At 47.9% G+C, this 27,181-nt stretch overlaps 2 protein-coding genes across 2 annotated transcripts; one reads left to right on the top strand and one right to left on the bottom strand.

Moving 5' to 3' along the window:
* Positions 1-290: 290 nt before the first annotated feature.
* Positions 291-11,575, bottom strand: LOC135809592 (uncharacterized). The gene is made up of 5 exons (XM_065322975.1): positions 10,931-11,575; positions 9,422-9,627; positions 8,782-9,044; positions 3,097-3,243; positions 291-1,950 (listed from the first exon to the last, which is right to left on the bottom strand). The coding sequence occupies exons 2-4, from the start codon at positions 9,575-9,577 to the stop codon at positions 3,222-3,224; spliced, it is 441 nt and encodes a 146-aa protein (XP_065179047.1). The 5' UTR covers positions 9,578-9,627; positions 10,931-11,575; the 3' UTR covers positions 291-1,950; positions 3,097-3,221.
* A 3,284-nt stretch (positions 11,576-14,859) lies between these two features.
* On the top strand, positions 14,860-25,918 carry LOC135809589 (uncharacterized). The gene is made up of 5 exons (XM_065322972.1): positions 14,860-15,311; positions 15,940-16,214; positions 21,695-21,977; positions 23,651-23,934; positions 25,390-25,918. The coding sequence occupies exons 1-5, from the start codon at positions 15,153-15,155 to the stop codon at positions 25,556-25,558; spliced, it is 1,170 nt and encodes a 389-aa protein (XP_065179044.1). The 5' UTR covers positions 14,860-15,152; the 3' UTR covers positions 25,559-25,918.
* Positions 25,919-27,181: the final 1,263 nt, after the last annotated feature.

The raw sequence follows: 27,181 nt of genomic DNA, 5'->3' as shown, positions 1-27,181 counted from the left end.
TAGACCTATACATAAATTATTTGAGTTGTGAAAGGGCTATTAGAAACTAGCAGTTGACCATAAGTTATTCGTCATCAAAAAGGTGTCCAACAGAGTGTTCTAGCATCAAGGGACATTGCATGAGACTATGGAGTCTCAACGATGTGTGCTTCGACCACAGAGTTCTTTTAAAAGTTTTATGTGATGTGATTCGTGTTCTCCGCCACATGCTGTCAGAAGTTCTCACAATCATGGCCGCCACCGTGACCTGCGGGATGGTCAGCTAGATCAGGGATGTAATAATTATAATAGCGGGCATACATCAGCTCTGCCTTTCAGGGTGACTTGAACGGGCAGCACTGGAGCGAAACCTACATCGGTATCGTCACTCGCGCCTGTGACGTCTCCATGCATGCTACAAGTATTAATCCCGATCATGAAGTTAGTCGGGAAGCATGACGCACTTGGTATGGCTTTGAGTGTTCAGCCAGAGATTGTGTTCACGTATGGTGTTCTGTTCATGCATCGCCAGCCCACCTCTTTAGAGCACTCAGCCATAATGGTGTTCTGAAGGAGTGGAATGTGCACTGCACATTTGCATGTCCAAGATACTCCGAGCCACAAGGGCCTGGGCAGTTGAGCACCGTTGAAGGCTTCTCGTCGGCACCGATCCCGAGCAATGAAGTCCGAATGCTAGCTGTGGCTGTGGGCGGCAAACGAAAACTCTGGACGCATATCGTACTCCGCACGCCTCGCATTCTCATGGCATGCACTTGCCAGAAAAGTCATGCAGCCGTGTGTCCTGCATATGGGGGTATGTACAGCACACATACTCTGGCAGATATATGACCAGGAAAGTCACTCCAAACTTCAGGCATGGTGTGTACCGGCGACGTACCTTTAATGAACCACATGTAACAGTTATATAGAGTGCAATGTCAGTTTCCAGAGGTCCCCTACAGTAGAGGCGTCTCCATGTCACTGCTTTGCTGACCCCGGGACGCTCGCGGTCTTCGGCGGATAGGGGGCAATGAGCTCTTTTTCCGCCTCGGCACGTCCGGAAACTCTGCAGCTGCTTCAGCAGCACTTGCAGCATGCGGGCTGTGGACCTCCTGACGGGGTGATGCAGCATGATCTAACATGTCATCTACACCACCTGGCAGCGGCATGGTCAGAAGAGCATCGCCTGGCTGAGGGCTATACTGCAGATCATCGCCTGGCTGAGGGTTGTATGGCAAAACATCACCTGGCTGAGGGCTGTATGGCAAAAGATCATTTGGCTGAGGGCTATACGGCAGAACATCGCCTGGCTGAGGGCTACTCTGCTGTTGTGCTGTCCTTGCATCCACAACAGGGCTAGTTGGACAATGCACACCATCAGCTGGTGTTGTTCACGACGTTCTGATCATCTAGATGAGATCGCGTAGTCCGCCGGCTGAACAGAGCACTTGAACTGTCAGACCGAGTCGCAGAATTGTTGGATACTTGTTGCGGAGTGTTGCTCTTAGCGTGAACCACGCCAGGACGTCTGCCGCCGGAGAGTGAGTGAACACTTGCAGACGAGCTGGTGGCAGAAGGTGGCGATTTGAACGTGTCAATCATATTCTTGGGTTTCGGTGGCGGTGTGTCAGGTCGCGCTGGCACTGCAGCAGGGGAACCACCTGCTGCACCGCCATTGTCGACGCCAAGCATTGACGCCTCCCGGGTGTGAATCTGAAACAGTTCCATTGTCTGACGGCGTGTGGCTGCTCTCCCGGGCGATTAGCTGCTCTCGCATGCTCAAATCCTCGGATGAGGTTTCGCTGTGCAGGTCATCATCCGGCGAGACCATCATGGCCTTTCTGCGTCTGTTCTTCCGATCTTGCAAGAAAATGATCACTATAGCCAGCACCAGGAGCAGCACAAGTGCTATGACTATGGGTATGTAATACGGTGTCTCTGTCGGCGTTGTTTGTTGCTCGATTACAATGGCTGCAGAAAAGACATTGAAAGAATTGCGTGGCAGAGATTAGAGGATTGTTTGTAGCTCGACTAACGTTCCTTTAGGAAAGGAAATTGACTCCACTACAACAGTACATCATTTTCAGGATGCAGTAGCTGCAATAATTCTTTCGAAAAATAAGGCCTTTCAATGACTGCTAGCATGTTTCAGGGATGGGACTGCCGTTTTACTAGGGGGGAGTCCCAACAGGCAACTGAGGTTTTACTGGAAACCTACAGTAAAGTCCGTAAATAAGTACCTGCCCGAAAGAAATATCCCCTTCATTCTTTTGGCTCTGTCTGTTGAAGTCAAGTCAAGCCCGATAAACATACTGCCCGAAATAAGTACCGGTACGGTGCGCACATGCAGCACGTAGCACGCCCATCGACATGAAAATGACTTCTCCGCTACACACAAGTCAGGTCCGAAAGTCAGTACCCGCCCGAAAGTTAGTACGAGTTTGGTCACTAAATTCGAAAGTAAATACGTACTTATTTACGGACTTTTACGGTACTTCAGTAGGAACATGAGCACCACCACCTGCAGCACATCACTAGCAGATCAATAAGCTTGCGCACACCATCAGCACCACGGGGAAGACACTACACCGTTGACGATATTGATAATCACTGCACCCTCCACTCCAAACAGCTGCTTCTCTTCACTGCATGATTCAATGACCAAGAGCCGTGTCGCAAACTATGCTGGAATATTTCGGATGATTGGGTATGTTCGTGGTATCATCTCTTTTTCACTGGTATTAAACCAATGTCACATTAAATAACGGATGTTATGCGAATGGTCACGGTCATGGTGGTGACTGGTGAGTCAGCAGAACTACTTATGGGCGCTGCGAATACAGCATGACCGCATGTGGGCGCTGTGTATACAGCTTGAGCCAGCGGTGTCCTTGGTTTTGCTCGAGCTTGCGCGACGCTGTGCCACGGCCTTGCCAAAGCATCTCAACTGATGGTGTAATCGCATAACCTCTATGCAAAGACCAACTCTAAGTTGTTATTCTGCAACCGGTACCCTCTCTATGCCTTGAGTCGCATTGCTTTTGATGAGCTGGACCCCACCCAGAGCATGCAGTTAGCACTCAACACTAAACTCATATTCCCTACGGTCTTACTTACGTTCACATCCAGTTTGTGGGTTCAGATTGTAGCCTTCTAGGCAAGCCCCACACTTGCTGCCAGTCGCTCCCTCTTTGCACGAGCACGCACCAAACTCGTCGCATACGTCCGCATTGTCCACGGTGTTAATACGCTTGCAACAGCAGGCTGTGGGAGTGAAACGCAGAAAGCAGATCTACATTGCACGCCCACCCACCATTCGCGTAATACTTGTACACGTTAATACCGTGAATCAAATCGTCAAGCTGTTGTGTAGCTGGTAGCAAGGCTGCTGCCTCCGGTGGCCTGTGTGTTATCCCATAGCGCCCACACATGTATGCACGCACACACACACACACACACACACCCTGTACACACACACACACACACACACACACACCCTGTACACACACACACACACACACACACACACACACACACACACACACACACACACACACACACACACACACCTGGTCCTGGTCCTGGTATACACTGCAATGTAGGTCACGTGTTTCTCGTTGAGCGAGACGGAGACGAGAGGAGACATGAGCGTTGGTGACGGGATAAGTCGTTTCGCCTTTTGAAACGCCTCTGGCAATTCTGACATTGCAATTGGAACTTGTCCCTTTCATCAGCAGTTGGGCGCCTGGTGGATCGGTTGCAGTTGTGGATAGCAAAGCCCCGGATCGACTTACAGCAGCGTTCACAAATGGGACAGTGAGCGGTACAGCACGCTTTCGAATACATAGGCGTACAGGTGAAGAGCTTGTGGCATCGGCAACATTCGGGGCAGAATTGGACTGGACACAGCGATGGACTGCAATGCCACCCGCACTCCGAAACCATCGGTGACACTGGGAGCACTGGCGGCTGTTGGCTTGCTGCTGGACTGGTTTACGTCGTTCCATGATGCACTTGTGGCGGGCGATATCTTGCTGCCGAGCAAATGCACGCCGGCACACCTCGCAGACTATCTCCCGAGCCGGTTTCTGAGCTGGTTGTATTGCTCGATAAGCTTGCCGCCACTCAGATCGTTCCTGCGCTGTGTCAAACCATGACTCGTCGGCGATGTTTATTCGTCGCAGGTCGACCCTAATTGCGTCTCGCCATCGTTTCCGCGGGCCACACGCTGGGCGTGGTGGCAGCAATGTGCCAAACAACAACATCCGCGGCATCCGCCCCTCAGGCATGCGTACCACGTGCCCAAGCCATTCCAGTCTTCTCTGCATGAGGCGGTCGGGGATATCCAGTGGGTTTGCTGCATTCCATGTTTTCAGAATGGTGTCCTTGGCTATCTTCAAGTCCCACACATCCCGCTGTGCAACACTCATGATGGAAAGAAGCGACCGGTAGTAGAAGGTCGTGATCCGTTGCACATCACTTTGCAGCGGTACCCACGTCTCCGCACAATAGAGCAGTAAGGACAGAACACAGGCCTCGAAAACCAGACGCTTGGTGCGCAGAGAGCGATTGTGGTCATTGAAGACAGCATGACGGAGCGCTCCAAAAGCACGGGAGGCAGATGAAACACGGGTCGATACATCTTTGTGAGATCGGCCAGAATCATGGATAACAGCACCCAGGTATCGGAACTCACGCACACATTCCAATGTGCCATTCTTCACAGGAAGAGGAAGTCGGTCACCATCCGTGATACCATAGCCAACCGCCATAATTTGGACTTGTCCAGATTGACGGTCAGACCAAATGCAGACGAGACATCGATGAACATATCCAGAGCAAGAGCAGCAGCAGTACGGGTAGTGGCAAACAGTGCAGAGTCGTCAGCGAACTGGCAGTCGTTGATGGTAGTCTGATCGTCAGTACGCTTTCTCTTGAAATAAAGCGAGCCAGGATTGAATGCCAACGGGACGCCGATACCAGGCACATGCTCGACCACTCTGGACCATCTCTGGAAAACAGCCCACATGAATATGTTGAATAAGACTGGTGCCATACAACAGCCCTGCCGCAAACCACTCTTCACTGCAATGGGTTGGATGGGTGTTGACCCGATGGAGAGAGTAGCGGACATGAAGGTGTGAAACGACTTGATGATGTTTACGATGTTACTAGGGACCCCTGCCTTCGCGAGAACCAGCCACATGCATTCACGGTTTACTGAGTCGTACGCCTTACGTAAATCAACAAAGACAATGTATCCCGGGCAGCGATGTTCGTACAACTTCTCCAGGATTTGGCGAACTGCAAACACCATGTCTGTGCAAGATCGACCCTTACGAAAGCCGCACTGGGAATCGGGTAGAATAATCTCCGCAATAATCTGTAATCTGGACTGAAGTACTCGAGCAACAACTTTCCCAACAACATCCAGGAGTGATATGCCACGCCAATTATCACACAATGAGAGGTTACCTACTGGCTTTGGGATTGGCACAAGATTGCAGTCTACCCATTCCTGCGGAACAGCCTCGTCATCCCAGACATGGTGCAACAGATCCAACAGTGCCTCAATGAAACTCTCACCACCCGCTTTGACCAACTCAGGCAGGATAGCTGAGGCGCCAGCGGCCTTGCCGTTGCTGAGTTGTCGAATAGCTCGCGCCACCTCTGCTGCATCCGGCTTGCCAGCGATGTTCTGGTTGATAGGCTGCTGGTCTATTTTGTCAATGGCACATGGATCAAATCATGGCCAGCAATCAAGGACATCTGAGAGTTGTAATTTTTGTACTCCTCCGAGGTGTGATTTTTGGCGTGCTGGGCCAAGCACAAGGAAGCCAGCTGCAAAAAAACTGCAGAAAATGGTTGTTGTTTGATCCTTTGGTGTAATCTTTGTTTCTAGTCGAAGCTAGTTGCTGTTTGGAGCAGAAACGCTGAAATTGACTATTTTCTGCATGTACTCATACATGTACTCATGTACTCAGGCATGCAGTCTCACTCGTATTTTAGCTATTTTTCTGGAATGGATGCTGCTCTGCGCCCCTTGGTGAACATTTCCTGCGCTCGTGGAGCAGCTGAAAAGGACCACTGGTCTGTCTGGTTCCTGGTTTGAAAGTGGAGAGTCGACTTTTGTGCCTTGAAAAAGGAGTAGAGAGCGATAAAGGTACGTCTGTGGCTGATTTTTGAGTGCTCCTCGTACATTTTTGATCGTGGTAGAAATTCTCAGACCAAAGTCAGACCAAAGTCAGCGCGATGATGGTCGTACAGTTTTCTTGTGAATTTTTTAGTTGTTTCATCTCGTATCTATGTCAGTATCATGATGGTGAAGTGGAGAGGGTGATTTTCTTCCTCTAGGCTTCGTTCGGCCGACTTTGCTTCGTCCTCGTTGAAAAGTGATCCTGAAAAAAAGGTCGATTCGCAAAATTATGTTGATTTTCAATGTACGAGATGACATGCGATTGCTGGCTATGTGTGCTAGGGATGTTGAGTACGCCATCGAAATGTTGGTACCATCGTCCACCTTGTTCCTCCACAGATTTGCAGATGTTGCCATTTGCATCCCTAATAGCGGTAGTAGACACAGAGCGTAATCCCTGCTTGGCAGCCTGCATATCCTCAACACATGCCTACGCCCGTGAGGAACTGAACCGTGCACCATCAAGAGATTTGGCTTTGTTGGTGAACCAAGAGTTCTTGGCAGAGCGGACAGCAGCTCTTGCCTTACTCCTGGCAGCCTTGAACCTGTTCCACGTGTCATCAGACCTGCCACTTGAAATCCATTCTTGATATCGCTGATTCCTTTCATTCAACAAGGGTTCGAGGGTATCTTTGCTCTCAGTAAATAAACCAATCTGGTTGACGACGTTTCTGAAAACCGAGGGTCTCCTCTGCAGACTCGGTGACCGCAGTGCGCAACCTCGACCATTTGCATTCAACGGTGGTATGTTCATTCGGCTGTTGCAGACTGTTTGTGAGGCATTCACGATAGACATCAGCAACTCGTGTGATGTTTCCAGATGAGTCAGTGCTGTGGACATCCTTCAAACGTGCAACATCAACCGCTTACATTTCTTCGTTTGCACACAACGCGAGCGGCGCTGCAGACGGCCTACTACAAAACACGCAGCCACCAGGTTGTGATCGCTCTTACATTCCGCACTTCTTATAACTTGAGCATCAATACATTGGTGGTAGTCAGCTTGTGACGTGATGACAAAATCAATACAATGAAATCTCTTTGACCTTGGATGTTGCCAGGTCCACTTCCTATCCTCTGTCTTGCAGAACCATGTGTTACACACCATCGCCTGAATAGTTGCAAGAAAATCCAACAGCTCACGTCCTGCAGAGTTCATCTCACCCACTCCATGTGGGCCCCGTACACGTGACCGCTCATCAGCGTCAGCATGCGTACGGGATCCAACTCTGGCGTTGAAGTCACCCAACAGAATAAACCTTTCTGTGCCCATCCGTGGCAAAGTCGCTTGCAAGTCCGCAAAGAACTGTTCCTTGGCAATTCGCTTGCTGGCGAACGTCGGAGCATATGCGGAGATGACAGTATACCATACCGGTGAACACCCATGAATATCAAACTTCAATCGCGCTGACACAATCCGAGAGCTGCGGGCGTCGTATTGACAACCGCCGTCACGCCACGCGCGAGCTGCATTTCCCAGCAACAGAATCGCAACACCTTCACCCCTTCGACACGACTCTCCCTCGCCAGGTGAAGGTCTTCCAGACGAAATTAGCACTGCTCCCTCGATGTTGTAGACGTTCTTATCCAGCCAGTAGGTCTCTTGAAGACAAACTATTTCCAATCCAAGACGTTTGAAAATTTGAATTATCCGATAAATTTTCTTGTCGTCAGCAACTTGATGACGAGTGGATGCTGTTTGGACGGGTCCTTCACTTTCCAGCAACGAGCGGACATTCCACGTCCCATCGCTCAGGGTAAACTCCTTTCGTCTCCTACTGCTTGCGGTAGATGGCTCCATTCGTGGGCTTGCAAGGCCTCGCGATGGGTCCAACAGCGGAAAACGGAGTCAGAGTGACGACACCCGAAGTTCGTCCTGTAATCTGCTCTGTTGACTTTCCGCTGTGGACTTCTACTGGGAACTGTCCCAGGGACGACCCTGGAAGCCCAGAGTCGTCCCTGAGAACTGAAAACTAACAAAAACTAATCAAACGATGAGAGCTACATAATTTCTTACTGACTCCTGTAGAGTCACACACACACACACACCCACCCACCCACCTACACACACACACACACACACACACACGCACACACCCACCCACCCACCCACCCACCCACCCACCCACCTACACACACACACACACACGCACACATAAACGCGCGTGCGCACGCGCACGCGCACTCACAAACACACAAGCACACACACACACACAAACACACAAGCACACACACACACACACACACACAAACACACAAGCACACGCACACACACACACACACACACACACACACACACACAAGCACACGCACACACACACACACACACACACACACACACACACACACACACACACACACACACACACGTACACTGTAAAGCATATTTCTGAAACCTGACTAAGCGCACTGCCTTCCCAACTGCTACTGTTTGTTCCTGATTACAAGTTGCACTCGATTATAGGTCATGCCCATTGCATGCAATGATATCAGTTTTGCAAAGGAAAAATCTGCCCAGGAGCTCACGTGTTGAATTGCTTGCTTGCTTCGAGATCCGCCTAACACATTTCTAGATCAGATCTACACGTGCAAAGCCGGAAACTTACGCAGCAGTGAAAATCTGGTTAGAGCCGGAGAGAGTGTACCGAAATGTATTGGCTCCCTGCGTCCAGAGCTCCGAGTCACTGAACTCCGTGCAGTAAAACTTCAGATAGTCAACAGTGGGACGCCTTGTACAGCCGGAATAGCACCTTAGCCTGAACTTAGATCCCGGTCCATTCAACAGCTCCTGATTTGCCCGTAACGTCAAGTTGCACACTGATCCCGCAGAGTAATCCAAACGCCACCCTATGCGAAACTGGCATTCAAGCTGTAGTGGAATAAGAAAAGAGTATGCAGGGGTTTATCTCATGACTATAATTATGTAGAGAGGCAATCAATGGCCTTTGAGAGTACGTAGTATTCACCAACACAACTCAGCTATGTACATCGGGTTCAGGTAATACTAGTATGCCGACATTGCATACACTCAATATAGGCCTGATGGAAGTCCTCCGCCCCAAGACAATGCTCAATGCTCACAAGAGCAGAGCCAGTCCACTTGCAAGTTACCGAGTACCACACATTTGAAAATCTATAAGACCGCGGCCAAGCACAATGAATCACCGTGACCCAGCACATTGAACACCTGTGTAGGAGCTGTGCATAGTGTCGTTAGTAGTAGTGTAGTGAGGTTAAACTGCTCACGTGTACACTGCCAGAGCTGTCCATGCCACCGTCAGTGTTGTCCAGCACAGGATGGCAGGATATGAGACCGCCGCGAAAGTGTGTCGCGCCTGCAAGGTGAACTCCGGCGAGCAGCGCGATTACCAGGCACTCGCAGATAGTCTTTGCACTTGCCATTGTCCGGTGCTATGCACTTTTGTACTTTGAAGTAGTAAGCCGGTCATCGACTGCCATGGTGCACCAGCCCATGAAGAAAAAAAGAAAAGAAGGAGAGAAGACAATTTCAAGAAAGGTTTTATAAAGAGGATAACAACACAATAGCTTTGTGAAGAGTACCGTCCATCCATGGAAGCCTCCCTACGGATACATTCTGGGTTTCACTTTAAAATCTGAGGCCGTGGAACACGAGTCATTTTGTCCCCGATTCATAATGGAAGATCCGGGAGACAGACCCACAAGCGTCCCAGAATTTCGTTTCCGACAACGATATGTTAACATGTGGCAACCTGGAAACGCATCAAACTGCTACTGGCTTTTGCAAACATAGAGGTATACCCTTCTCCAGAACGTGACCTCCCCAACGCCAACTGAGGTCTGTCCACGGCACTGCTGCTGTTACACCGTGCCCACATGCGGCATCGGTTCGCCTTGCTGCTTCACCAAGTCAATTTCGTATCGCAATCCTAGATTGGCTTGGGTGTACCGTAAGGAGACCATAGGTCTGTGGGGACTGCCCTAGAGAAGTATGAATAGATACTACACTACTATACAACATGCAGACAATAAGAGGAAGTGCAAAAACTCCCCTTCCCCCACTCCTCACCAGTAGCATACAGTGAAGCTTGGCTACAACTCAGTTCCGCATCAACGGCAGATCATATATTCACTCATGAACAATGATGGAACGCTGTTGCCCATTGTGCAGTGTTTCCAGTCAAGATGCCAAGATCTGATAGAGTGACATATCAGAAATTCAAATATAGACATGGTGTGCTTCCCTGCTGGAATGATGCTGTACCCAAGCTTCATAGGTTTGGAATAGGGCTTGAAAGTGCTACGTCACAGCTTAGCAACAATTTCAAAAATTCAAAAATTGGATCCACTTGGATCCAGTTTTTGTATGGATCCAAGCACATTTCGCCCCGTCTTACTCACAGCAAGGTGATGTAACCAGTGAAACTGACTGATTTGGCTACTGGGGGCGGGGTTGCAACTGGTGGCGAAGTAAAAGTCACCCCTGCATACGACTTGAGCGGGTTGCTATGCACCCACATACTGAGGCAATAGCAAAGTCACACCTTTGTGGATCCAAAATAGAAATCTGATGTCAACTTAGTACTCCCTGGCCGTTTTCGACGTCATCACTTTCAAGCCCTATTACTTTAGATTTACATGCTCTGATGTTTGTTGCTCAACAGTGCAATGTACGGCTATCAAGACGAATGGAAGAAAAAATTAGTGTTGGGCACAGTCCTATAAACTTCATAGATTAAAAAAATGTTGGGGAAGATCCTTTTCAGCTCAACTCACATTCCCGTTGCTCTCATCATGGTGGCCGAATGATAGCTAACGGCCAGTTTTGTGCCAATTGTGGATGGCAAGACCGCTCACTGGACAGTGGAACCGCACAAGTATTCGACAACACGTTCCGGTCAGCCTCTATTCACTGAGTCTGTGTACTGAGTCTGTGCATGCGCCTGCTCACTTGATAATCACGTACACGTACAGTGATGATCCACTGTCGAACCCTTCACGGCTTCAGAAACTGTAGATACAGCAGGCAGCTCAGCTGAGGGTTCGAGAAAGGCAAGGAGAAACTCAACACAAGCGATTGCCGTCCATACTCGGCTCCCTCTTCAGCACGCTCAAAGTTCAGGCAGGTTCAGAGTTACCGGCATGAGGCAAGTCCTTAGCGATTTGACCGGATACGGCCGGCAGAGTAATCCATGCAGTCCAGCTGCCTACACTACCCTCACGCGTTTCACCGGCCAGCCTTTTATGACCGTGGAGTGCCTTCGTTTCCAAATTCTACACGTAGATCTACACTTTTGTGAAAAAATAGGAGATGCTTGCCCTCAGCATGGAACTGTCTCGATAGAGTGCCCCGAACTGCTGAAGTTCTCCCTGCCCTGATTCTCCAGAAGGCACAGCGAGTAATATTACAGAAACATGCAAGGAAGAGAAGCGAAATGAATAAAAACACACCACACAGTCGTTACGCCAGTGCAAGGTCACGTCAAAAAGCAATGAAAAGGATGGGATTTCCTTTCCTTCGAAGCTTCGCTCCCTGGCCCAGCACTCATGAGTCATGTCATGAAAATGATCGAGTCATGTAGTATATGTAGACCATGGTAGACAGTCGGTATGCAAATGGAACTAATGAATGCGCTATGCTCCCAATCGACGTGACCATGGAGATGGTGCTCCCTGGTACAATGCGGACCCGGTACGTGGTACCCGTGCACGTAGATCTACGAGGTTACCGGTGTTGTACTTGTAGACTTTCAGTAGGGAGGTGGGTGCTACAGGGTAGCCATGTTGGTGAGTCTGGAGGCACCCAACTGACTATTGCTGCATTGGTCTAAAATCATCAGCATGCCGGCATGCCACCAGACTCCAGAGCACCAGAAAATGGGGGCGCATGGAAAAAGAAAACAAGCGGATCCTTCGCATCAGACGATGCTTAATAATTATGGTCTATGGTCTACAAACTACAATAGACTACATAATGTAGACCAGGTAGACGGAGAAAGAAGATTAGATAAGAGAAACAAGATACAACAGAGATAATTATGATGATAATTGATAAGACAGGGAAAGAAATTGTGTGATCAGAGATTCAGAGGTGATCAGTTGCCCAAACCCAGGTCGTAACCTAGATGGTGGTTGTGACGCGGTTGCTGTTGGACTATGGTTCGGGGGGTGTAGCAGCTTTTCCTTGGGGAACCATGGCGAGCACTTGTGGAGCACCGTCCAGACACTGTATCTTGTAAAGGTACGCACACCCACGCGCATACACCGTTCTCCGGTCAACCAAGCTTTGCAACAGGGCACCTGGCTGGTCCGATGATGCGGATGGCTCTATGCTGGATGCGGTCAAGGAGCACCGAGCAGCTTCATCTCCTTAGCTGGATGAAGTGGATGTCCACCAAAACTGACGTCTGCGACTGACCATGCCTCACACTCGGTGGCGTGAACACAGGATCAGTTGTGACTTACTCGGCTCCTGTACGCAGACACCGAAGCAGACGACAGTCATCTTGCCATTATTGGCCATGAACAGTACCGCCTACAACCTCTGTGTCTGAGTGCAGGGAGTCGGCATTCAAGACGAGAACAAGCAAACATCACAGCGAACTAAGAATGTTACTTTTTAGCTATGACAAAGTGATGACGAAGGACGAAGCCTACGGTACAGGACGGCCCCGGCTCACTTCGAGAACGCGGAACACCAACCACCCAATATTGAACTAATTCTTGGCAGGCTCATGTTATCGGAGATAGCAAAAGAGGGGAAGTTACGCGAACACGAAGTGAGACAGACCGGACGGCACTATCTCTTCGTACTATACTACCCAGCAGTACCGGTGCATGTAGAATGGAACTAAATTACTTGTGGTGGACTAACAAACGGCAGTACATGTAACAAGTAGTGTCACACGATGTACATCTACCTTTCGCCGTGTAAAGTCTGCAGATGCTGACGGCTCATCAGGTGTGCAGATATAACTACTTGCACCGGTAGAAGACTCAGATTGAGAGCCAAGTATTTTTTAAAGTGACAAAAGAAAGACCAAATGTTTACAAGTTATCCGTTGTTTGTGTCCAACATTAACAAATACGAGCAAGATACCGGTGAGTCAGAACGTGCAACAATTAGCACAAAACTGACTGATGTGATACTGACATTCAACAACCTGATGCTTAGCGGCATGACGTCTAGAATGCATGCCTTGTCTTGAATGCGCTCACCTTCCCCTTTCTACCGTTATTTCATAACTAATTACCTGCTTAGAACCTTCCAAGTTGCTGTTGGTTTGCGCATTCTAGACGTGATGCTGCTAAGCATCAGGTAGGTGAATGTCATTATCACATCAGTCAGTGTTGTGTTAATTGTTGCACGTTCAAACTCACCGGTATCCTGCTTAAATTTGTTAGTGTTGGACACAAACAACGGATACTTTGTAAACATTTGGTCCTTCTTTTTTCACTTCATCTTGTTGAGCATTCTCGGTAGGCTGCTGCATTACGCATCGCTCGCTACCTTTCGTAGGTTGAGCACTCTTGCGCTAGAGCAACGAGTTGTCTTTTAATGTCTGTGGTGTCACCTTTGCGCCACGGCTGACAAATCGGCTTTAAACAAAGCATCCACGGAGTTGAGCGTGGCCTCATTCTCTTGGCAGCGGAAAGAGCGTTTCAAAGAGCCCTAGATTGTCAAAATCAAGCAAACAGAACGTAAGTTATGGTGGAAATGGTGGAGTGAACTGCAATTGCGTATTTTCACGCGTTCAGTGGCACCTCAAAGGTTAAAGCTCGTAGCTGTACTGATAAAGCCTTTTTATGGCCGAAACAGGTTGTTGTCTACAGCATTTTGTTAAAATTACGTGACTGTACAAAATACATGTTTCCCAACTCGTACGCAATCGTATGCCATCATGCCATAGGAATGCCGACTACTACCAGTACACGAGAAGCAGGCAAGTGGTCGCCCTAATCCTGCCTTTCCGCTTGCTGCATACATACATGCTTTTTCCGTTTGCGGCGGGTGGGGGTTATGGATCGGTGTAGCAGCTCCGCGGTAGGTCATTGACGTGTAGTGCCAGGGGTGTGCACATGGGTACAAAGCCGATCGTTGACAGCATTCTCGATGAACATTGGAGCTTGGAGTGGAGGTTCTGACCGGTCATTGCGCTACGCAACCACCAGAGAGCCTGCAGTCCCTTTGACCCGTGGTCGACAGCTCGCCTGGCTGTTGTCAGCACCTACACTAGATAGACTGGAAGTCCAATACAAACAGCGAGTTGCTGCGCGTCTGAAAAAGAACTTAAGAAGGTACATGTCAAGCGAAACACAACCCTCTACACAGCCCATACTGATATTGACACGCGTCCCTCGCGTAGATGACAACTCTGCGCGGTACGCGGTATGACCCCCTATTTTCCTCCAGCTATTGCTAACCATGATCACGTGTGCTGTCGCTTGTTTTGGCTTCGCAATCATCTGATTAGGTAAAGCAAGTGTCAAACTGCTTTGCCCTAGTGTATTACTATGAGTATGAAGGATGGAATACTGAGTAATCCATCGGTGTCCGGGATTGCCCCATACTGGCCATATGTACATGTACATGATTCCTACATCTTTACTTCAGCTGATGCACATATACCAGCCACTCACCTTTCCTCATTCCTCAGACTATGGGTGAATACATGTAGCACCGTCACAACCCTACCAACCTCACACCGACATTTACGCATTTACTCTAACGCTACCGATGGATGTACTTACTTTGTCATCCGGCAAAGACTAGAAACATAATTATTGTGATCACCTCGCTGACGAAAGGCGACGTTTCTTGGCGATCCCAACCTCTTTGCAAGTAGCAGCAGAGCACTGCAGTCTTGGCAGAGGCAAGGAGAGATCAGAGAGCTGACGGAGAACTGCAGAGTCGGTTGGATGCCTTGTTGCGCAAACATTGAGTGTGATTCATTTCTGCGGTTTCTACCTATTCCAGACACCCTCACCATTGAGCAGCATGCGTAGTCGTGGGAATCCGCCTGGCTGTTTATGCCTCGCTGTGCTGTTGCTTGGTTTCGCGATCACCTCCGAAGCAACCCACTTCCGAGGCGGCATTATTTCTTGTGGACCAAATCCTAGCAGCAATGGCGGATTCGATGACGACGGCAATGTGGTGGTAGGTTTGCCTCAAAGTTAAATTTAATAATATGGGAAATTGTGGGCACAAGTTACGCGATCGAGTCCACCAACTAAACCAGATTTTGAACAGTCAGACGTGCACAATCTAGCACAAAACTGACAGGGAGTACTGAGACATTCCACGGCATGAAAGTCGGCTTGAGCACTGCTTGATAGCGCTATCCCAGGCCACTGCACTTGCTACATTCCGGGCTGGTGGTCCTTCTGGCGCAACACAATCTCTGGCTAGACCTTCTACGTCCCTGACATCCCATGAAGCCTTGGAATGTAGCTTGTGCTCGGCTCGATGACGCTCTCTCTCTCTCACGCTCTCTCTCTCTCTCTCTCTCTCTCTCTCTCTCTCTCTCTCTCTCTCTCTCTCTCTCTCTCTCTCTCTCTCTCTCTGTCTTTGTCTCTCTGTCTCCGCCTCTCGGTCTCTTGTTCCCCTTACATGTAAGGAAACTCTGCCCTTTCCAGCATTGTGCTCAGAGAGGACCTACTGTGTGAAAGTGAAAATAGTTAATGATGTCCTATCATGGACGTTTGTACATTCATTAGTGGCCTGAGAATTGCGCTTACATTATCAACAACGTGTATATGCTCATCGTTGTTTGTCTTCCCTGCAGCTGCAGTGTGACTTTCGAATTGCATGGAGATTATCGGCATACTGCCAATGGCGAGGTTTGTACTGCGATCCAACCGATATAGACCCAAGCATACCATTGCAAGGTCCGAATGGAGCAAGTACATACTTAAGCTGTACGGAAGGGTGTAGAGGCACCTTCAAGGACTTGCAGTACTACAGCACCGAGTATAGCCCCAAAGAAGAAGAGGATTGGTCTCAAGGTGGACGGATATTTGACTACACGTTTTCTGGTGCCCCTGCCCGATTCAGAGCCAGGTAAGGTCACCACCAAATAACTCCACAAACGAGTTGCCTTGTGCCAGAACTAGGCTTTCCCCAAATCGGCCCGTTTCGCCTATTCGGCCTTTTGCTCGGCTCAAAAGTACATCAGATTCGGCTGTAAAATCAGCTGATTGTTCGAAAATCGGCTGCAAAATTGGCATATATTGGAAAATCGGCTGCAAAATTGTTGACATAATTATTGGTTTCCAAATTGGCGTGATCGACTACAAATTGTAGTGGCCAGATTTACTGGCCACAACTGTACGTTATAGTGTAGTATTTTACTGGTCGCGATCTTCCTAATTGCTAATCTTTGTTTGAGAGGAGGTCAAAGGACACGAGTCACACAACCTCAACGCACTACTCAAGTAGTACTACAAGTACTGAAGTAGAGAGCTCGAGCGGTCATGCTTGTAGCAACATCATTCGTTCGTAAACGCACTTTGCAATAACATTTGGTAGATTTTTGGCGATTCTCAGTGGAACCCTCCAAAACCAGTGAAAAGCTTAGCAATTTTTCCATAAGAACTCAGATGGTGAGCCAAGGAAAAAATTCTAACATGGAAATTGTGAGCACAAGTTATGCGATCGAGTCCACCAACTAAACCAGATTTTGAACGGTCAGACATGCACAATCTACCACAAAACTGAGAAGGAGTACTGAGACATTCCACGCCATGGTTTTCAATAACTTTGTAAGTCTCATTTTAGGCGAAATTTTCAGCTGGCCAATTTGGGGAAAGCCTAGCCAGAACGCCATGAGGAAGAGTTATTACCGATTAAGGACTGCGTATAACAATGAATAACAGAGGATACTGGTGCTCTATCGCTTACTAATAGTAACAGTAATATCCTTGTTTTCTGGTGCCCGACGGTCAGTGGGCAATGTGATTATAGCATTATACGTGTGAACTAGGAGGGGCTGGATGACCAGAAGAACAACACTTTGCAATAAGGATGGATGCGCTGAACTCCTGGCTAAAGTAGTACATGACTGTACTTGCACCTTTACACATACGAGTACTGAGTCTGTATGTGTGCATTATGACTGTACTGTTAGTGCGTAGACCCTACAGTAATCAGTTTTAGGTACTAGTAGTAGTAAGGCAAGGGGAGCAATCGATAGGTTGTACAGAAGTATTGTGTAAAGCACCGCTAACCTGTTTTTAAAGGGGAAGTATACCCTAAAATCAAATTTTCACCAGTTGTAGTCTTCGGGGTGCTGAGTCGAATGGTCTTGGTCCGAGGAAGCTGAGACGCTCCCTTCCTACTTGAATCCCAATCGAACTCCCGCACTTCAACCGAAACTGGGTGACTGCACCCTACTAGATGGGGATTTGTATGCAAAATGTCACTAAAAGCGCCATTTCGTTCTTATAAAAGCACGGGTGACCGCGATTGGCCCATATGTTGTACTCTTTTGGACGCTGAGTTACTGGTTTTGGTCCGAAAAGGCTGCGATGCAGCGTTCCTCCTTTATTCCCAATCGAACATGGTTGAACAAGCGGTCACGTGCTCCTGGGTGCCAAAATCACCTGGTCACCGCGCCAGCAGGCGACAACTTTCACACCAAGGTTCAACTCGAGTTCAACTCGAGTGACAGGACTGCACCCAAAAAAGGTCAAACAGGCTAGTAAGTTGTACCCTGCAGGCACGGTGATCGTGACCAGGTGACTGGTGTACGCAGGAGCACGTGACCGCTTGTTCAACCATGTTCGATTGGGAATAAAGGAGGAACGCTGCATCGCAGCCTTTTCGGACCAAAACCAGTCGACTCAGCGTCCAAAAGACTACAACATATGGGCCAATCGCGGTCATCCGTGCTTTTATAAGAACGAAATGGCGCTTTTAGTGACATTTTGCATACAAATCCCCATCTAGTAGGGCGCAGTTACCCGGTTTCGGTGGAAGTGCGCGAGTTCGATTGGGATTCAAGTAGGAAGGGAGCGTCGCAGCTTCCTCGGACCAAGACCATTCGACTCAGCACCCCGAAGACTACAACTGGTGAAAATTTGATTTTAGGGTATACTTCCCCTTTAAAGTTTGTGCACTGCAATCACCATGATCACGGGTGTGCAGGTACCACCAAGACTTGGCAAGAGTACATAGATCTACATAGATCTACGCTGGGCTTTACTACGCTTCTTTAGCTTATGTACCAGTAGATCTACTCTTCTTGCCTTGGTATCACTGGTGATCTAAACCCGAAAAGGAGTTTCAGTCCACCAGCGGAACTGGACCGCCGCCAATGCACGATGCATGATTGTGCTTGGGTGGCATTGGCAGACGCCATGAAATGCTCCGCGAGTTTTAGGGCGCGTTCGAATTGTCTTCATCAACTGTTCGAACAAATTTTATAAAGAGATTAGTTGAAGTGTCCCATTAGAACGGTTTCTATCATTTTTAGAGTTTAGTGGAATTGTCATGGCGATGATGACGTCCGATCAGATCGACCATCTCCACGTACTACGTGATGTAGCTACATGTAGCTATTCCAAACTCTTCGAAACTAATCCACCTTCCCATCGGATGAGTTTCGAGGAGTTTCGAGGAGCTTCGTTTTTCTGAAGAGGCCAATAAGGCCACCTCTTCAGAAAAACGAAGCTCCTCGAAAAGTCAAAGAGTGACGAACGCGCCCTTAGTCACCTGGTCACTACTTCAAACTAAGTCGAAGAAGTAGTATGATCAAGATCTGCCGTGTACTGTGTAGACCCGGGTGCTCGAATCAGAAACGATTTGACAGGTGTGAAATTTCTCATCTGTAAATCTCAATAATGTCAGAATATACTTTTGGAGAGGCGATGGAACAACGTTAACAGGGAAGAGAGCAGGGAGTAGTACAATACATTATGTATTGTACTACTCCCTGGAAGAGAGTCTGGCTTGACCCACCCAGCAGGAATTCAGAACCTGGGTGCGCTACAACACAAGCTACAGTACGCAGTAAAATTGTCGTATTTCCTTCGGATTTTTTATTTGAAAATTGGGTGCTCGAATCAGAAACAGCGAACTCGTCAGATCGTCTCCGATAATCCGATTCAAGCACACGGGTCTACCATGGTCTACCATCGTCTACGCTTGGTGTGGCAGTTGAGGGCAGGGAGTAGTAACTTACTACTTCATTTTTGAGAGCAAGATGGTCAGTGGAGCCGCAGATTCAGCAGGTCTTTTGCAGCACCGTACAGGAGACCCATATCCTCGAATCAAGGACCCAGCAAAAAGTGGGTCGCGAGTATTTCAAAAAGCGTTTACCGGGCAGCGCTGAAATTTGGCATACCGTTAGCGGGCCGTATACGGCCCGCTAACGGCCGTATACGGCCCGCTAACGGTATGCCAAATTTAACGCGTACTAGTATGTTGATGGTATTTGTGAAAAAAACGAAATCGGAACAAGTTTAGGTACAATTTCAGGGTGTTTCTGTTTTGGTACCCTGTGTCTCATTCGAGCACCCGGGTCTACGATAAAACTGGTCGAAAGTTAGTTCAAAGTACACGTACCGCGCCGACATAATCATCAGGCCGCCAGCTTCAACACTCTACTCTCCAGGTAAGGACTTAGGTAGCGCTCTATGTAGCTTTGGACATCGGCTTATGTGAGCTCCTTGCTGTGTAACTGGGCTGGGAATTGGAAAAGACTCCTCTGCAATCACTAGCTATCCACATTCGCTCCAACGTCTTGGGAGATTGCATTTGATTACCTGTAGAATGTAGAATGTAGTACCAACGAAACGATACCTGTGGCCTTCGGACTGTTCAGTTCGGATAGTGCAGTGGCGAGGACGAGGCAAATGGTGCGACACGTAGATCTACGGTCGGTAGACTACTCGAAAGCGTTTCCGGCTGCATGAATACACAAGCAAGGCTTGGTGCAGCTGTGTAGGTCTACCTCTTTCTCCGAGGTTCTATTGTGGTAAGGTATGGTTTGTGTTGTATAATTCATTTTGACACCAATTATCTGGGACACAAAGCTAAATGTAGGTGATAATAGATTTCTCGTAGCACGATTAGAGTGCAGAACTAATACTTCTGGTGGAAGAGTGTGGGAGTTTGCGTGTTGCTGCCGACTGGAAACTTGTGACATTGATCTGACCCACGACTACCACCCAGAGCACACGACAGGTACCATCATCCTTCAATGCGACCAAGAGTACATAACCCCCCAAGAGTGTGCAACTCGACTATGGGTGCTGTCCCGACAGAATTTCAAGTTGACGTCATTTTGATGATGCAATGCGCACTGTACACGGATTATCAGACGAATCCGGAACCTGTGGTTGACGGAAGCCGATCTGATCCTGTACAAATTATTGCAAAGAAAAACGTGTGATGCGTTGACGCCCGTACACATGTTGTAAATCACTGGTACAAGGAGCATTGCGTCATAAATAATGACGTCAACTTCTGTCGGGACAGCAGGGTATGTGGGAGTTGCACACTCTGGGGGGTTATGTACTCTTGATGCGACGGACCCCACGACAGGCGGTCAGCCTTTGGGTCATCCTAATAAAGTTGCTACTCAAGTATTATTATTCCCGTAGCTATGCAAAAGACGTTACTTCAGTAACGTCTGGCGCTAGCCAGGGTCCACACAGCTTTAATTCCGTGTTTGTTTGTTTGTTTGTGCCATCGGCATGCCTAGCGCTATCCCGTACCTGTCCCGTACCGTACCATCAAGGACGGCATTGGCATGCCTGGCGCTATCCCGTACCTGTCCCGTACCGTACCATCAAGGACAGCATCGGCATGCCTGGCGCTATCCCGCACCTGTCCCGTACCGTACCATCAAAGACAGCTGGCCACAATATTCAAATAGGGCTTTCAAATGCAAAATCATAACTTGAAGGAATTTGGAAGAATGAGCATGTATGCGAAGTGTATCGGGGGAATGCATGCAGGACGATAGTGCGGGTTCGAATCCTAGGTTATGTCTTTGAAAAATAGGAGAAATGAAAAAATTATAACATCCCTATGCTTTTTTTGCCTAGGTCATCAAGGTGGTAGACGATATCGTATTACCCTCGAATGCAAAGAGAAAGTTGACTCTCGCTAGGCAAAAAAGCATAGCGTAGGGCCCTGAGCTTCCAAGCTCTCTCGTTATTGCATTGTATACATTCTATAGCTCTACTGATGGAGGTAGTGTGATGTGGTGGAGTACACAAAACGTGTGCCAGTCGAGTCCGTCACACCTTTCTAACTCATTTTCAGGACATCTTTTGTCTCATTACGTGCACTTCATCAACCTTTGGCTGTGAGTAGCAGGAAGTGCCTAACAACGCTTCTAAAGACTTCGCGCAGTGCACATTCCATTCACGTTTGTGAACTCTGTCAACCCTTAAATTTGACATGATAACTGCACATGCGGGTGCCTACGGTTATTTCTTTCTGGAACATTGGCTGTCTGACTGTTTGTCTCTTTGACTGTTTGCCTGCTTGAATGTTCGCCTGTTTGAATGTTTGCCTGTTTGACTGTTTAGTTATGAGAGCTGCTGCTGGATCAGTACACTGGTCCGGTACAGAGACACGGGCTGGGTATGGCCCTTCAGCATGAATCTAACTCAACGCACGGACACGGGCATGATCAACCATAGTCCTCGTTCAGCACAGATCCCCATCGTCCGAATGCAGTACGGTTGTGGCCAAAACCTGTCGATCCACACGGACCATCCAGACAATGACATTGTGAGGTGCAGATGGTGTAAAGATTACTCAGAGTGCGGCGGAGTATTTCCTCCGCTGTTCAATGCCACTCTGATATCGGTAAGCATGTAGGCTGACGGGAATGCTGGGTCACTGAATACCGTAGTATCCCGCGGATAAGCCCACCCGCGTATAAGCCCATTCTCTCTCACACCTCACATTTGCAACAGCAAAACCACAGTGCAGGGTCGGCTGCGGACAGCCACATTGCCTTGTTTCAAGGGGAAAACAGAGTTGCCAGAATTTGAGGCAAAATGATACAGCAACAGTTAGACCAGAATGACCACTCAGATAAATGAAATAAAATAATAAGCAATTAGAACTTATAAAATCAGCAGTGCAGAAAGATACAGCAAGGAAACCACCGCATTCACAATCAGAGCAATTATATATATACAGAGGGTGGGTGGGCGGGCCCTTGATGAGCAAGACAAAAAGAAGGACAATCTTTTTGCGCAAGCGCTGTTTCACAGCGCTCGCTCAACAACAATTACGTCACTACAGTGACGTCAACCTGCACTGCGTGCACGTGCCACAACAAAAATAATCCAGATAGCAAAAAAACAAGCTTCGCAAATATTCGAAGTTCGAGAGAACATTGCTTCTCGTTTCTTTCGAATTCTCAGCCAACGAGAAGCGTACACTGCCCGCGCATAAGCCCAGGGTTTGTTCGAACATCACAAACTTTCATCGTACAAGCCCATGGGCCTAGGCAAGAGTACATGAAAACGGGTTTCATGTACTCTTGGCCTAGGTCATACCGAGAGTCCATAAATTATGGACTCTTGGCCATACCATGTACGTAGTACATGCACATTACAGTTTTTTCGTACATTTCAGCACAACCATCGGTTGTTTTTGTTTGCACAGTGGTTTTCAGCAATGTACTTCACACTTCCTTGATACTTTTCAATAGCACAACTTGGTGTCGGCGTATAAGCCCACGCCCGCGTATAAGCCCATGTTCTCGTATAAGCCCACCGAAATGTCCTTGTGAAACAGATAAGCCCATGAGCTTATCCGCAGAATTCTACGGTATGTTGTTGATGTGTTGTTGGTGCTGTGGCTGCTGCCACTGCTGCTTCTGCATTCGTTGGTATTGTTTCTGCTGGTGCTGGTGTTGTGGCTACGGTTGCTGCTGCTGCTGCTGCTGCTGCTGTTGTTGTTGTTGTTGTTGTTGTTGTTGTTGTTGTTGTTGTCGTTGTTGTTGTTGTTGTTTCTATTGTTGTTGTCATCGTCGCCCGGCGTTTGTGTTTTTATCTTTATTTTTTTTACTATGTTCACATACCCAACTCGTAAAATAATGAAAGACAATGGTACTGAGACAAGGACAAATGTGACAGCTCAGACTGAGTAGGGGCTGCACCGTGGCTGTGGCTGTGGCTGTTGTTCATAGTGTTATAATTGAAAACACTTCTAAGACCAAGCAAGCACAATGTGGGTATGATCAATACGGTAGCCTCTTCTCTCGCTCAGAATTCTCCCCATCCCAGCATGTAAGAAATAGCTGTGCTGTGCCTGTGCATAACCATTCCATGTAATTGTGTACATGTGAATGCTCTGCCGAACTTCCTACGTCTAGTAGATCTAACCACAATGAATACCCACATGACAGCATTACCATAGAGTCCCCCTCCGCCAAACAGTGTAAATTGCGGAAAGAGCGTGAGTGTGGTGACATATTCGCTATGAGTGATAATGATGCTGATAACTTCTCTCTTCATTGGCTGCAGAATCCCTGCACTATTATGATTCCACCCACGCTAGAAACAGGAGAAAAGCATCTCCATGCCGTGGCGATTGTCTTGGAAGACTTTGTGCAGTCGGATCCGAATGGCCCCGCTCTTAGTCAGGTTCCTCTCCAGTTCTTATTAGATGTTTACAAGTCAAACGTGGCATGCACCACTCGCCCAGAATTTGCACCTCCCAGTCCCGTCGACAAGAGATGTATTCCCATCAAGCCGGGCACCCAGTATAATGCCACGCTCAGGGTCAGGGAAACTTCGCAGTTTAACAGGTAAGTCATGCTTTTCCGAGTCCGTTGGTCTATAGCTATAGAACCGGTAGTATGTTTGTACAGAAGTGCCCATCGCATTCACATGCCTTTTACATTCACAAATTTAACCGCTAAATAACGACTTTCTCGGATCCACTCTGCCCATAGTGGATTACAGTACTGTGATGGGTAGGCCCCTCATGTTGTACGCAGGTGTGAATTTGTTCTCTGCCAGCGGTTGTTCCAGGACCGTTAGAGGGCTCAGTCCAGTCACTACTGTTGTACCTGCGCCTGCACGTGTTATCTCTTCGTCGTAGCTGCTGCTGTATTTGTGTCGCTGTGTGTACATGTGGCTGCACGTGTTGTCTCTTTGTCGTATCTGCTGCTGAATTTGTGTCTCTGTGCTGCTGACCCGTACATGCTGCTGCGCTGCTTTGTTGCTGACCCGTACATGCTGCTGCGCTGCTTTGTTGTTGACACGTGCACCTTTTTGTGCCCAGTACACCACCTTTTGTGCTGACGAGGGCACCAATTATTTCTGATATCATGTTTTCCTTTTGCCATGTCAGTCGTCTGTTGTCCGACGGTCGTCGTCAGTCGTCAGACATTCGTTGTCAGAGTCAGACGTTCGTTGTCAGTCGTTCGTTGTCAGTGTTGGTTCTTCTTTATGAGTTCCCCAGTCGCCTACTGAAATGAAGTAGAAGAAAAGCTCTCTAACAATTTGTACTGGCTCTCTGTTGTGTGGCGTGGCGAGGAGCGTAGAGGCAGTTCGTTCACGGTTCCCAACCTTCCGAGACGACACTACCGGCAGATGTGTCACCCTGCTGTGAAAGAAGAAACGATGGATCCATACAAAATCTGTGTCCAAGTGAATCCAAAAGTCAGGGCTGCCAGGACTCCAGGCTGGCTGTGACGTAGCACTCTCAAGCCCTTTTGCACCTAAGACTTCCATTGAACAAATCTCTCTTCCGCTGCCTCAAACGATCACTATCACAATAGCACAAGATATGTGTTCAGTCCAGTCCTAGTTGTACAAACGTTGTTATTTGGTTGTTTTGAATATCCAAATTCACCACGATTACTGCACTTTGTACCTAGGTATACTTGAAGGGCTCCAATTAAAAACGAGATAAATGCATTTTGTGGAAATTTCAGGAAGTGCATTTTTCATTTGTTCTTTTTCGGTCTGCACTGCAGCATCAATGACTTTTATCGCGTTTGCGGAAGAACACAAACTTGAGGCATCATTTTGACTGGGATGTATTGCGTTTTGACCCGTAAAACCGACACACAGACGTCCATGGGGTGAAAACGAATTATTTCGTGACAAAAAACGCAAAAGTTCCGGTATGGTCTTTATCGCGTTTTTGAATTGGAGCCCTTCACTTGCTCCACTTGCCACCATTATACGGAGTAATAAAACTTGTGCTTTCTGAGACACCGGCTGCTGGGTTTTTTTAATATCTTGCCTTACAGAATCAGAGACTTCACTTTGACATCACCGATTGGCATGGTAAAGGGCCCTATCAGGCAGTTCAGTGAGAACGGAGCCTTTTACAGTGAGATGTGGGTGAAGTGGACACCGAACCGTGAACAGTATGGACAGCATGTACTCTGTTGCCTAGCGGAAGATTCTCAGGGGTAAGCGCTGGGTCTAGAGGAAGTTTCAACTTAGCCGCTGTATCCTGCTCCTGACTGTATTCTCCCAAACCACCTTGTCAAGGCAAACTCTGGAGTGCTCATTTTACATTGCCAAATGACGAGAATTATCCTGAGTGCTTGCAATAATTCTTGGAAGAAGTTACTTGCGAGACTCTGACCTTTGGGTTCAAGAGCTATTCACATCCACACACAATACTAACCGAGAGGTTTTCCATTCAGATAGCAAAACTCATCCAGAAGCAGCTTGACTCTGACTGATGATCCAATGCTTTGCATTCTGAAATCCTATAATTATAGTACTCCTTTGGTCCAGAGATTGTAGCCAGGCACGAGTAAAATGCTGTAACCCTAGTACAAACTCCTGCTTCAAGTTGCATGCAAAATATGTCTTCACAAACTTTGAATGCACTACGCCACACCCGAAACACCACAGATGTTGTTTGGTGCATTTGAGCGCAGTGCTACTTCATTCATGAGATCAAAGGGCCAGTGCTAGTGCATTCATGAGATCCAACTACACTGGCTACAACTGTAGAAGTGGCTTGCGTGTGTCACACAGGACAAGTGCAACACACTCATCTCAGTGCATGCTAAGTCAATGTGGTTGATTCCCGGGGTGCCATCTTCAAAAACGAGAGAGCTTGGAAGCTCAGGGCCCTACGCTATGCTTTTTTGCCTTGATGACCTAGACAAAAAAAAGCATAGGGATGTTATAAATTCTTTTAAAAAAATTCTTTTTTTAAAACATAACCTGGGATTCGAACCCGCACTATCGCACGCCCTGCATGCATCCCCCGATACACTTCGCATACATACTAATTCTTCCAAGTTGTTTCACATTGTGATCTTGCATTTGAAAGCCCTATTTGAATATGCATTGTGGCCAGCCGTCTTTGATGGCACGGTACGGTAGGGAATAGGAACGGGACAGGTACGATCGAGGGTAATACGACACCGTCTCCCGTACCGTACCGTACCATCAAACACAGCTGGCCACATGCAGCTGCCCGCAATATTCAAATAGGGCTTTCAAACGCAAGATAATAACGTGAAGCAACTTGGAAGAATGGGTATGAATGCGAAGTGTATGGGGGAATGCATGTAGGGCGATAGTGCGGGTTCGAATCCCAGGATATGCCTGAAAAAAATAGGAGAATTGAAAAAATTATAACATCCTATGCTTTTTTCCCGTCAGATACGGATAGCGCCAGGCGTGACACAAACAAACAAACAAACACACAAACAAACAAATACCAAATTAAAGCTGTGTGGACCCTGGCTAGCGCCAGACGTTACTGAAGTAACGTCTTCTGCATAGCTACGGGAATAAAATTTAATAATATGTTTGATGACTTCTTGAAACCAGAGCAATTCAAAACCTGGGTTCGCACAGTGGTGCAGATTTCATGGACTCACACTTCCATTGAAAATAGAATTTCTGATGCAGAAATTCAGAATTTCTGATGCATCTATAACACAACATGAATTCACTTTAGTTCTCCTACCAATTCTCCTACAGGCAAACAACTCCTCAAATATGTGTTACACTGCTGGCGGGTGGTAAGTTGAAAGTGAACGAATGTGCATTTAAGTTTTGTACACCGCT

This window comes from Sycon ciliatum, chromosome 2 (assembly GCF_964019385.1).
Source record: "Sycon ciliatum chromosome 2, ocSycCili1.1, whole genome shotgun sequence".
NCBI lineage: Eukaryota > Metazoa > Porifera > Calcarea > Leucosolenida > Sycettidae > Sycon > Sycon ciliatum.
The sequence above is the reverse complement of the archived record's forward strand: the minus strand, read 5'-3'. Positions and strand labels throughout refer to the sequence as shown.

What these genes read in the sequence shown, in the direction of transcription:
- LOC135809592 (XM_065322975.1), bottom strand. Translation starts at nt 9,577, where the DNA reads ATGGCAAGTGCAAAGACTATCTGCGAGTGCCTGGTAATCGCGCTGCTC. An exon ending in ACAGCTCTGGCAGTGTACAC is followed by an intron (nt 9,045 to 9,421) that starts GTGAGCAGTTTA and finishes ATTCCACTACAG; the next exon opens with CTTGAATGCCAGTTTCGCAT. An exon ending in AACCAGATTTTCACTGCTGC is followed by an intron (nt 3,244 to 8,781) that starts GTAAGTTTCCGG and finishes TCACTCCCACAG; the next exon opens with CCTGCTGTTGCAAGCGTATT.
- LOC135809589 (XM_065322972.1), top strand. Translation starts at nt 15,153, where the DNA reads ATGCGTAGTCGTGGGAATCCGCCTGGCTGTTTATGCCTCGCTGTGCTG. An exon ending in ATGACGACGGCAATGTGGTG is followed by an intron (nt 15,312 to 15,939) that starts GTAGGTTTGCCT and finishes TCTTCCCTGCAG; the next exon opens with CTGCAGTGTGACTTTCGAAT. An exon ending in CCTGCCCGATTCAGAGCCAG is followed by an intron (nt 16,215 to 21,694) that starts GTAAGGTCACCA and finishes TTGACTGTTTAG; the next exon opens with TTATGAGAGCTGCTGCTGGA.